General features: G+C 41.3%; 1 protein-coding gene across 8 annotated transcripts in view; it reads left to right on the top strand.

Moving 5' to 3' along the window:
* The window catches only part of tjp1b (tight junction protein 1b), a 124,515-nt gene that overhangs the window by 110,641 nt on the left and 1,102 nt on the right, over window positions 1-12,772 (top strand). For 7 of the 8 annotated variants that reach the window (XM_079860017.1, XM_079860018.1, XM_079860019.1 and 4 more), the window contains 10 exons: window positions 3-103; window positions 1,069-1,422; window positions 2,636-2,869; window positions 5,325-6,239; window positions 7,775-7,866; window positions 8,333-8,554; window positions 8,638-8,777; window positions 9,281-9,704; window positions 9,782-9,999; window positions 10,917-11,060. In XM_079860017.1, coding sequence (XP_079716143.1) covers window positions 3-103; window positions 1,069-1,422; window positions 2,636-2,869; window positions 5,325-6,239; window positions 7,775-7,866; window positions 8,333-8,554; window positions 8,638-8,777; window positions 9,281-9,704; window positions 9,782-9,999; window positions 10,917-11,060 — 2,844 coding nt within the window. The remainder of the gene's footprint in view (window positions 1-2; window positions 104-1,068; window positions 1,423-2,635; window positions 2,870-5,324; window positions 6,240-7,774; window positions 7,867-8,332; window positions 8,555-8,637; window positions 8,778-9,280; window positions 9,705-9,781; window positions 10,000-10,916; window positions 11,061-12,772) is intronic. The other variant, XM_079860024.1, reaches the window with a different exon arrangement.

Consider the following 12,772-nt stretch of genomic DNA (forward strand, 5'->3'; position numbering starts at 1 on the left):
AGCCACCATCAACTTGAACAACATGAACGACGGGTGGTACGGCGCTTTGAAAGAGACCATCCAGCAGCAACAGAACCAGTTGGTTTGGGTCTCAGAGGGCAAGGTAAGTTTCTCTACAGTTCTGTGTCCCAATATCCAGACAAACACCTTAGGTGAGGGGTCAGCAACCTGTCTCAACTCAACCCCACCCCCATTTATGTGTCTTATACAATACATTACTGGACTGCTATCTAGAATACTTGATTCTGAATGGTCAGTTGTGGTCATTCTGTGGTAAAATATTTTTCTATAGTTACACTGTATAATTGAATAAATAATAATTATATAACTAAATTTTAAATATTGGTCAACCTATACATCAACAACCCAGATATATCAGCCAAGATTTAGCTTTTTTTTTTTTTTTTTTTTTTTATGATCGGTATTAGCCTTTTACGTTTTCTGTTTGGTTAATATGTGTTAGAAGCAAAACTTCTAATTATAAAATAAAAAAATAATACTTATATAACTGTAATTGTAAATATTGGTCAACCTATACATTAACAAGGCCGGTTTCTATGTTTTAATTATCGGCCTTTAAGTTTTTCTGTTTGGCCGATAAAGGTCAGAACGGGGACTTTTATTTTGACAGCACTAAAACCGCCAACATCTGAATACGTTTTTATTGGATAACTATTTCAAATTTAATACATATGAATATAAATATCAGCCGATATGTATCTGATATGATTAAAAAAAAAGTCTAATATTGGCCAATATCTGATATGGTACAAATATATTGTGCAACCCTAAAATAATTTCAGTTCAAAAACAATATTTCATGTCTGTTCATTTATTTATTTATTTGGTACGTAGCTGTGTAATAATATTTATAATTTATTGTAGTGAAAGAAAAAAAAAAAAAACGTTTTAAGAGCAAAAAGCAGAGCTTAGATGATTAGTCCTGCTTTAGTCCAAGGCGTTTGATATGCATTGGTTTCCGCTCTCACCCATCCGTCATTTCATTTCCACTGCTGTGGGTCCTCAAACTCATCCTAACCATCCCTCCCTCCCCCTCTCGGCCTGCAGGCAGATGGTGCTCCTGACGATGACCTTGATATCCACGACGACCGCCTCTCCTACCTCTCGGCACCGGGCAGCGAGTACAGCATGTACAGCACTGACAGCCGCCACACTTCCGACTACGAAGACACCGACACGGAGGGCGGCGCCTACACCGACCAGGAGCTGGATGAGACTATGAACGATGAGGTGGGCCTGCCCAGCGAGCCTGCCATCACGCGCTCATCCGAACCTGTCCGAGAGGACCCGCCGGTCATCCAGGACGCAGCCGGGTACCCGAGCTACCAGCATGCTGTGCCGCAACCAGAGCCGGTTAACCGCATTGACCCGGCTGGGTTTAAAATGGCAGCGCCTCAGCAGGTACGGAACAGAAGTACCATTATGTGTGTGTTGGTTACTTTGTTCATTTTAGAGGGACGTTTTAGCATAATATTGGTCATTTCTGCTATGCAGTGCTTTTTGAACTCTCTAACTTTTAAAAACAAATAATACACTTGTGTTGTAATTAAATGAAGTATTTCTATAAAAGACACTCAGGAACTTAATGAAATTTTTTTTTAAATATAACTTCATCACACAGTGACAAGAAAATGAACAGGATGGAAACTTTCAGGATCTAAAGTCTTACATAGAGGTGCTAGCTTGCTAAATAGCTAGCCTGTTGGCTTGCTAAATTTTGTATTTATTTAGCTTATGTAAGCTAAATATGAGTTTTTTTTTAATTGTATTAAATACATTTGAATATAAATATCAGCCGATATGTATCTGATATGATAAATAAAATAAAAAAGTCTAATATCGGCCAATATCCGATATGGTACAAATATACGTTTTTTTTTTGTTTTTTTTAATTTTGGAATATAACTAATTTCTATAATTGTAAGTCAGACAAGCCAATTAATAACACAAGACATCACAGAATTACATAAAATCGTTTGTTAATGCTTTCTGATTTTTGTGCTGATGTCACTTCTGGAGGATAATATTAAAGGTGTAGTGGAGGATCTTTCCGAATTTTAGATAAGACCCGCCCTCTCCACTTTTTGAATAAGTTTGATTGATTCACCAGAATGATTGACAATTAGGAGGACCAATAGTATAGGTGATCCACCCGGAAGTAAAAAATCCTCCACTATACCTTTAAGGAACTGTTCAAAGGATAAAGTTAGTCTTTGGGGCTTTGTTAGTCATTAGGATATACAGAAAACTGAAATTGAGGACAGGAATGGTTTTTTAAATTGATTACCAGTTATATATGACTATGAGCTCAATATAAAAACTATATGGAAATATGTGATCAGAATGTGAAAATGCACTGCATAGTAGAACCCATTTACCTTCCTTTGGGATGTTATCTGAAATGTAAACCTTCATTTTCTGCCCAATAATATTTTAAAACTGCATATGCAGCAGGACTGGACCACTACCTATTTTTCTGCTTCCTGTAAAGCTAAAGGCACTATTTCATTCTGATACACACTTCATGTGAGCTAGTTTGGTGGTCGTAGCTGCTAGTTGTAGCTGGTGCTGTTGGCGGCGTGTGTCTGTAACCTCTTTGCCCCGTACTCCACAGCAAGCCGAGGCTCAGGCCTCTCCGCCCCCTCCCTCTGCAGTGGCAGCAGCGTCCCCTGCTGTCGAACCCTCCACACCACTAGCGGGTACGAACCCAGAGGAGCCGCCTGGCACCCCTCAGGCCGACTCCCTTAACAGCCCCGTCCCCGTTCCCGACCCCCAGCCCGAACCTGAGCTCGCTCAGCCCCCAACACACGACCCCCACCAGTTGCTTCCTCCTGGCCCAGATCCAAAGGTACCAGCACAACCGGAAGCTGGACCCGCTCCCGGCCCGTTTCGGCCCGGTTCAGCCCAGCTCTCTCTTTTTCAACCTTGCCTGTGTCTATCACTCTTTTCTTTGACTCCTCCCACTCCACTGTCTGCATGAATGCTCCGCCCACCCCACGCGTGTGCTGCGTGTGTTCCTCTGACACTACGCCAGAGACCGTGTAACTGGTACACATGCACCACAGGAGGACGAGGGCCCGTTGCACAAGTCCTCCCACGGTGCCTCGTACTTCCTCTTGCATGGCTCCTAATTTATGATGTTTCTTGCAGCTTGTTCTGTCCGTAGTAGGGCTGGGCGATATATTGAATATTCATGTTATATTTGTGAAGGCAATTTAAAACAAAGCGACTTTGTGAATGTGTGGCGATAATTTTTAATGCGCTTTTTATACGTTTCCTGAAGATTGTTTTTAAGATGCGGTCACATTAACAAAATTTCGTGGGCAAAAAAGGTTTGTCAATAGTGTATTGATGAATGACACGGAAGTCGCTTTCAGTTGGTCAATGCAGCGAATCTTTTGCCCTCATATGGAATTCCCGATTGCGTGGATTAAAATTGTCTGGATTTCACCAGCAAAAATGCGCAAAACAATGATAAATGTGACCACACCTTTTAGACTAGTTTCCGCCCTTGTCTTGCGATCCATGAGTGTTTTTATACCGTCTTTGATTTATATGCAACTAGCAAAACACCCTTAAAGTTTTAAGATATTTAGGTTTTAGTTAATTAAGTTTTAAGAATTTAAGAGTTTGAGTCTTTTTCAAATTTGAATTATTTCCTTGAATCAGTACAAACTGTCCACTAAAAGGTCACAATTCATATCTGTGATTCATTGATTCTTTTGCGTTATCGCTAATAAGCTGCGTTCATGCCATTACCATAATTACCATAATTTACTGTAGATACCCGTGATGTTCTGAGCTCTGAATTATGCGTTTCTATGGCAACACTATCAATGGCAAAATGAATCTGCAGAGGCTCAGAAAATTCTGAGTTTACAAGTTGTAAGGAGTTCTACGATGATTGAAAGCTTGTAATTACGGTAATTCTGACATGGCGTGAACGCACCTAAAGGTTTAAGGCATATTTTTTCATATATTAAAATGCATATATAATGCTTTATATAATTCTTCATTTTGTTCATTTAGTAAAAAAAACTGTGTAAAACATGATTGAAATCTTTATTTTTTTACTGCATTTTAGTTTGTACATTAATCATTTTGAATGTACTTTGTGGTTTAATTTAAACCGCGGTTCCTCTGTTTCAGAGCAAACGCATAAATATTGCAATATTTAACGGCATCAAAAGACTGGAAATAAATTTGGTTGTTTTTTTCGAGCTATATCGCCTGGCCCTAATCTGTAGTGATAGCCGTCACTGTAGCGTTTGGCTTTGACCTGAATCACACCTGTACGGACGGCCGCTAGATGCACTGTAGACGCGTCGCTAAATTGCAAACGGACCTTTCCCTGATTTGCAAGAATGGAATTCTGTAGTTGCATGTTCATTTAACCTGCAGACAGTACTTACAGCAATGTAAAAGGAAAACAACCGGACTAATTCTGCATAATGTCTTCATAACCAGTGTTTCTTTTCATAGATGAAGACGTTATGTAAGAGCTTTTGTGATTTTTCACTGTTAAAATGACTTATAGGAGGCGTTGGCCCTTTTACAGCTCGACTGTCTTCAGGCTATACTTTGAAACTTGAGAAGGAGCCTTTCAAGACATAAGGCATCTTTATTGCTCCACTTGGACATATTATAAATTTATTCGATTTTTGTAAAGATGACGAATCAAAGTAGTGTTTCCAAGTGGAGGTTTGAAGGGCTTCTTATCAAACTGTAGAAATGTAGACCTGGGTAATAAACAGATAAGACGCTTGATTTATTGCATAAGGAACTAATCCGGTATTAATGGGGTTTTTTTCTGATCAGGAGTGAGTTAAATTTTAGTGCTTGCAAGGCACCACTGTGTTCATACTTATCAAGCATTCATATATATATATGAAAATATACTTTTTCTGTTAAGAAATAAAGTTGGTTTTATTGATTTTCTTTTCTTTTCTTCCATGGTTCGTGTTGGTGAACATTTCTGAGACGACTATTTATAGCTGCTTTTACACTCCAAAAATGGCTTTGCCATGTGTTGATTTCTTGCACTCCGCAACCAAAGCCTTACCTAAATCTGTTTTACTACCTTGCAAGCACTTGTATTTCCAGAAGGAATTGCTAATCTAGTATTTTTATATTTCATTGCAGTTCATTTTAAATCCTTTGCCTGTTTTTCACCCTTAAAAATATTCTTATCTTAGATTTAATTTCCTCTAATGACTGAGGTTCTGTTTGCACTAAATTCTCATATCCAGTTGGAAACTTTTCTAGCAATCAGTTTCTTACAGTTGACATTTAATCCCTCACAGATGTACAAAAAGGATCTGTACAGCATAGATGAGCCGGTGCGAGTGAACCACGGTGTGAAGCCTCCCCCTCCCCAGCAGCAGCCTTTAGGCCCCCCCACCTCGCTATCCTACAGCCACCAGCCCGTCTACCAGGACCAACAGCCATACCGCCAGTACGACCACCCGCCTTATGGCTATGACGGTGGCGGCTACGCACAACCAAAGCCTCACAATTACGACGCGCACCTGCACTACGACAACCGCGTGCCTCACTACAATGAGCAGTGGCCTCCTTACGACCAGCAGACTTCACCCCAACCGCCACCTGCGCCCGGCTACCCTCAGGGCCACCAGCCGCCTCCTGCACCTCTGGGGTACGAACCCCGCTCTCCGTACGAAGACGGCCCCACCCGGGATTTCAGCCCCCCTCAGTCCCAGTATGATGGTATGCCCCAAATGAGCTACGATAACCGGCCACGGCACTCTAAACCTGCACCGGTGCGCTACGAAGAGCCTCCGCCCCCTCCCGCCTCCTACGATGCCCGCTCACCTTTCGAGCCCGAGCCTCATGGTTTCCCAGTCAATGCGCATCGCTCCCCTGATCCGCCGAAACAGTATTATGGTGACTCTGCAATGAGACCCTCGTACAACCCTGGACTTCCGAATCGAGCGTATAAAGCGCCCCAGCACGAGCCTGTGATGAACTCGGAACCTCCCGCTCCGCCTCCCAAACCCGAGGCCGTCTTGTCTCCAGGGGAACCGCCTCACCCGGCAGCGTCCAAACCATTGCCGCCTCCACCCAGGGATAGGGATGACGATGATGACGACCCTGCCATGAAGCCCCAGTCTGTGCTCAACAGGGTCAAAATGTTCGAGAACAAGCGCTCTGTGTCTGTAGACCGAGCCAAGGACACAGCGGATGTAGCTGGAATTAGGGTACGTTTCTGTCCTCTTGATATTGAACCAAGAGTTTTCTATTCAACACTTTATTAGATAAAAATTTATTATGTTTATTTGCCACATCGCAACATGCATAACACCTTAGCAGCCACATAACACCTTAATATTGTGGTGATGACTTTAAAGTGCCCCTATTATGCTTTTTCGGATATTATCTTTAGTGTAGTGCAGTGTTTCTCAAACTCGGTCCTGGAGGGCCACTGTCCTGCACAGTTTAGCTCCAACCCTGATCAAACACACCTGAGCAAGCTAATCAATGTCTTCAGGATCACTAGAAACTCACAGTTAGGTGTATTTGATCAGGGTTGGAGCTAAACTGTGCAGGACAGTGGCCCTCCAGGACCGAGCTTGAGAAACCCTGGTGTAGTGTGTAATATAGCTGTTTTTGAATGTAAAAGGTCTGCAGGTTTCAAAGGTCCAAGTGCAGATAAATGAAGTTATTGTCTCCCAAATGAAAGAACCAATTATGAACTGCCTAAAACGAGTCGTCAATAAATTCAATTTTACTTCCTGCTTGAAGTAACGACGAAGTTGACATAGGTTTGTAAAAAAAAAAAAAAAGTCCATAATGCCAGCCTATGGCCTTCATTGCCTACCCGTGAACAACGTGTACTTTGATCCACCCTCAAATTGATACAGTAAAACCATTGTTGCTGTTTGTAATACTTTGTATCAAGTGCTAAGGAAGCCTCCGGGCCTGAAGTTCAGATGGGTGTTTCGTTTCTGACACGTGCTGTAAGTGGTAGACCACTCACAACAAACTGGGCCATCTGACCAATCAGAGCAGAGTAGACCAATCACAACAGACTGGGCCATCTGACCAATCAGAGCAGAGTAGACCAATCACAACAGACTGGGCCATCTGACCAATCAGAGCAGAGTAGACCAATCACAACAGACTGGGCCATCTGACCAATCAGAGCAGAGTAGACCAATCACAACAGACTGGGCCATCTGACCAATCAGAGCAGAGTAGACCAATCACAACAGACTGGGCCATCTGACCAATCAGAGCAGAGTAGACCAATCACAACAGACTGGGCCATCTGACCAATCAGAGCAGAGTAAACCAATCACAACAGACTGGGCCATCTGACCAATCAGATCAGAGTAGACCAATCACAACAGACTGGGCCATCTGACCAATCAGATCAGAGTAGACCAATCACAACAGACTGGGCCATCTGACCAATCAGAGCAGAGTAGACCAATCACAACAGACTGGGCCATCTGACCAATCAGATCAGAGTAGACCAATCACAACAGACTGAGCCATCTGACCAATCAGATCAGAGTAGACCAATCACAACAGACTGAGCCATCTGACCAATCAGATCAGAGTAGACCAATCACAACAGACTGATGCTGCAATGTATATTTTGAGAAATGCATGTAAACCTATTGAAGGAGGCCTCTAAAACAAAGCTAGTAACCTTTAAAATAGCATAATTGGGGATCTTTAAGAATGTAGTTTGTGAATGTTGATAGAACGGATGTATTTTCTTCTTCAGCCCACAGATCTCCCAAAACCTGTGAGCACCCCTGGTCCTGTGCTCAAAGCCAACTCTCTCAGCAACCTAGAGCAGGAGAAGCCCTCTTACAGGTACAGCCACATACTTACACTACCAGTCTGAAGTGTGGCTTTGGGAAGATTTGAATGTTTTTTCAAGAAAGAAGTCTCTTATGCTCACCGAGGCTGAATATATTTTATCAAAAATGAAATTGAAAATATGAAATATGAAATATTATAATTTAATGTATATTTTTGGAGTCATGGAAATTCATTAGCTAGACAGTGTGGGGTAACTATTAGATTGGATTGCCACAAGTTACCACATTCTTACACATACTTGGATTATTTTATTTTATTAATTATTTATTTTTATTGTTTGGCTTCAAATGTATCTATCTATCACACACTTTATACAATAGTAAGTGGCAAACATGTATTGTAGTGGAGTATGCAAATGACATCCTATAGTGCCCTCTGCTGGTTGATCCACCATTAGACGTTACATAATATGAAGTTATGCGCTTTCCTTTTGATTATTCTCTTCTTCTTCCCCTAGAGCTCCAGAGCCCCAGAAACCTCAGACACGTGTAGGGAACGACGTGGTCCGCTCCAACCACTATGACCCAGATGAAGATGAAGAGTACTATAGGAAGCAACTGTCGTACTTTGACCGCCGCAGCTTTGACAACAAGCCCATGAGTCAGCCCAACACCGGAGTCAATCGCTTCCACGAGCCGCCCAAAACGCCTCAGCCTCAGATAGCATATCCTTTCCCCAGGTACCGTCTAGTGCTAGAGAAACAGTACTTACTCTTGAATGGCAGTGCTCTAGTGTATGTCATACACACTCTTCCTGCTTCAGGACGGAGTCTGTGGAGAAGGTGAGTCCTGTGGACAAGAGGTACGAGCCCGTGCCGCCCGTCAACCCGTCGCATGCTCCCTACAGCCAGCCCACACCTGCAGCTCCGCCCACAGCCCTGCCCAAACTCAGCAACATCGAGGGTGACAATGACTCTAGAATATATCTTTTTTACACTCTCACTAGTTTCATTTAATTAATAATGTTACTACTTATTGTCCAACAGTGTTTATACAAACATTACTGGAGAGTTCTGCCATTTATTTCCCTACAGTCTTGAATATTCTCATACAGTGTCTTTTCCATCGCATCTCAAATGATATGTATAATGGTTAATAGCATTCTGCGATAGAACATAAACATTTTAAAATAGCAAAAAATGAAAACATGATGGTGTTGCCAAGACAGTTTAAATGAGACCATCATATAACAAAAATAAAAAGATGAAGTCCATTAATAAAGATAATAAAAAGTGTCCAAAGTTGAAGTAGCACCCTCTTACTGAATGTATAGCCATATTCTCAGTGTTGTTATATTGCCAAAATGTTAGAAATCAATACCAAAGTAATTGTGTGATTTTGTTACCACAGCAAAAACTGAATGCATTGTTTTTAAAGTGTGTATCATCCCTCTCTCTGATCTCCAGTGAACTCGCTGCCAGATCCTCACAGCTCCCCCAAAGCCAAACCGGACCTGTCGGCTCTCAGAGCTCCCACCCGGGACGATCCCATCCAGACCAACTACCTGCCCCCCAAGTCTTCTATCAACGGCACGGACGCCCCTCCCAAAACGCTAGGCGTCCCTACAAGCTACAACCGCTACGTCCCCAAGCCTTACACCAGCACGGCCCGACCCTTCGAGCGCAAGTTCGAGAGCCCCAAATTCAACCACAACCTGCTTCCCAACGACACGCAGTCCAAGCCTAGCGTGAACAACAACCTGAAACCTCAAATCTCACCCCAGCCGCAGGACACCGACAGCGGGGTCGACACGTTCACGCGCACCATGGACAACAGGCCCAAGTATCAGCACAACAACATCAACGCCATTCCCAAGGCCATCCCTGTCAGGTAAGATGATGAAAGCCGGTCCACATCAGCGTTCATGTCCTCTGTTGAACAAACAACTCACTGTCCTCTGTTTCTAGCCCTAGTGCACTGGATGACGACGAAGAAGACGAAGGTCACACGGTGGTGGCCACGGCACGGGGCATCTTTAATTGTAACGGCGGGGTGTTGAGCTCCATAGAGACAGGAGTCAGCATCATTATCCCACAAGGAGCCATCCCAGATAGTGTGGAGCAGGAGATCTACTTCAAAGTGTGCAGGGACAACAGCATTCTGCCCCCTCTGGACAAAGAGAAAGGTCTGAATCCTTCCGCAGAGTACATTATCATTATGCTATTGGCTTTTTTCCTTTGAAGTATTGTAGGTTTTGTTAGCTTTGATGTGCATTTACACTTTACACATTAGGGAAAACACATTTGGACAAAAACTCGCTTAGAAAAAGATGAAAGACTAGCTACAAAGAGGAACAACGTAACAACGTTTGCCAGAGTGTTTCGTTTAAGGCCAGGTCACATTTGCACAAACACTGATTTTTTTGTCATTCTTTAGAGGAGAAAAAAAAAGCTTTGCATATGTGAATTAAGTATGCAAACTAACCTTTACACAAACTACAATGTGACTAAACATGAAGTATAAAATAGTAGCAAACAAATGTTTTTCCCTTAATTTTTTTACACTGAACCAGATGTAGCAATTTCTGTGCTCTATGAAAATGGTTTAGATTATTAATTTTTTTTTAATTAAAAATGACCGACATTAACTAACAAATTAATATTTTTATTGTAGATTTTTAAAAATAAATGCCGTTCTTTTGAGCTTTCTATTCATCAAATATTTCTGGAAAAAAAATATTGTGGTTTCCACACAAACATGAAGCAGCACAACTGTTTTAAACATTCATAATAATAATAAATGTTTGTTGAGCATCAAATCAGCATATTAGACTGATTTCTGAAGGATCATGTGACACTGAAGACTGGAGCAATGATGCTGAAAATTCACCATCACAGGAATAAATTACTTTTTAAAATATATTCAAATAGAATACAATTATTTTAAATTGTAATAATATTTCACAATATTACTGTATTTTTATCAAAGAAAAGCTGCCTTAGAGACCTCTTTCAAAACCAACCCTAAACTTTTGAACAGTAGTGTATGTTTTGAACGAATGGCACACGTTTGAAGCTTATTTGACCATGTCTACTTTGCCAGGTGAAACTCTCCTCAGTCCCCTGGTGATGTGCGGCCCTCACGGTCTGAAGTTCCTGAAGCCCGTGGAACTGCGTCTACCACACTGTGCGTCTATGACCCCTGATGGTTGGTCTTTTGCTCTAAAATCCTCCGACTCCTCGTCGGGTACGCTGTCCTTTCTCTCTGTCCTTTGATGGGTCTTTTGGGATCGGGATTGAAGCCGTCTTGGAAGAGGCTTATTCATCTTTTGGTTTTGTTTCATTTTCTGGGCTCTCTGAATTAACATTTCACACAGCCATCCTGATCACAAGACGCTTTTTATCGTTTTATTTTCAGTCTCAAGTCTCTTCAGCTCTTATTCATTCACAATTAATCCATGAAATAGTGTTTAATGTGACTGGAACGGACGCATGTCTTTTGGGAAAGACATCCAGGAGTGAATCTATCTAAATTATCGTTCTGTGTGGATGAATAAAAGAATAGCGTCTGTTGTTGTGATGGTTAACATGGATATGTGGCTATAAACAAGAAAAATGGATGTCATATGGCTAAAAGTAAATTATCAAATGCCTAATCTTGGCATTTGATAATGTGGTGTTTCTTGTGGCTGTAAGCCAGAAATGTGGATACCAACAAATTAACCTGTTTTACATTTGGTATTTTGAGAGAATTTGGTTGTCACACTCATAAATAACTGAATTCAAGTGTGTACAGAACTGGATTAAATGTTCAAAAGGGGAGTGACTACCGAATTTAGCTGCAGTGTGAAAAGGGCAAGTGTAAGCAGAGGAATTAGGTTCAGTGTTGCTACGGTTTGGGAATAACAACCACATTAATTCAGGGGATTCAGTCTTGCAAATAAAATAATTGTTCTGTTTGTATGAATACAGGAGTCACTCCTGATCATGCGATGGTTGACATGGGGATAACGCGGCATTTTGTGGCAGTAAAAGAGATATGTGGATACTAACAAATTAACATGTTTGCTGTTTTTGAGCAAATTCGGTTGTCACTCCTGTAAATAACCGAACTGTGTACAGGATTAAGCACCCAAAAAAGAGTGACAACTGAATTTAGCTGCAGTGTTGAAATGGGGCTGCACGATTAATCGAAATAAAACATGAATCTACTTTATTAAATATGTTTTTCAGAGTTAAGTGTGGCACTGTGTTCCTTTACACATGACAAGGTCAAATTATTAAAATGGTAATACTTTTCAATAAGATCCCATTAAGGTTAGTTGATGCATTAACTAAGGCTACGTTTACATGACAATGATGTACTAAACACTAAAGTTTTTCCTTTGCGTTTTCCGCTTAGACGACAACATTGTCAAAATGATCCCCATTCGCGTGGAAACGACTAAAAACTCTTATTTATGCCAGGCCAGTAGGTGGCGATGTCACTTTGTTCAGAAACACTAAGTGCCTATAGACTAAACACATAATACACATGCGCTTGACGTCACTGGTTTCACAAATTCACCTTTTTTAAGTTTACACTGAGACGAAAGCGTTGTTTTCAAAAGTTTGCCTTTTCAGGCCCACAAAACGCTGTTGTCGTGTAAACGGCCCCTAACAATAACAATGAACAATACATTTTTTACAGTATTTGTTTATTAGCTTAAGTTCATGAAATAGTATTAACATATTCAACTTTTGATTTTAATGTATTAGTAAATGTCTAAATTAACATTATCTAAGATTAATAAATGCTTTAAAGTATCGTTCATGTTAACTGAGGGTACGTTTACACGAAAACGATATGCTTAAAACTGAGAATTTTTTCTTTTGAGTTTTCCGCGTACAGACGACACAATTGTCAAATCGATCCCCATTCACGCGGATCCGCAAAAACGACTAAAAACGCTGTATTCT

This window comes from Squalius cephalus, assembly GCF_949319135.1.
Source record: "Squalius cephalus genome assembly, chromosome: 23".
NCBI classification, from domain to species: domain Eukaryota; kingdom Metazoa; phylum Chordata; class Actinopteri; order Cypriniformes; family Leuciscidae; genus Squalius; species Squalius cephalus.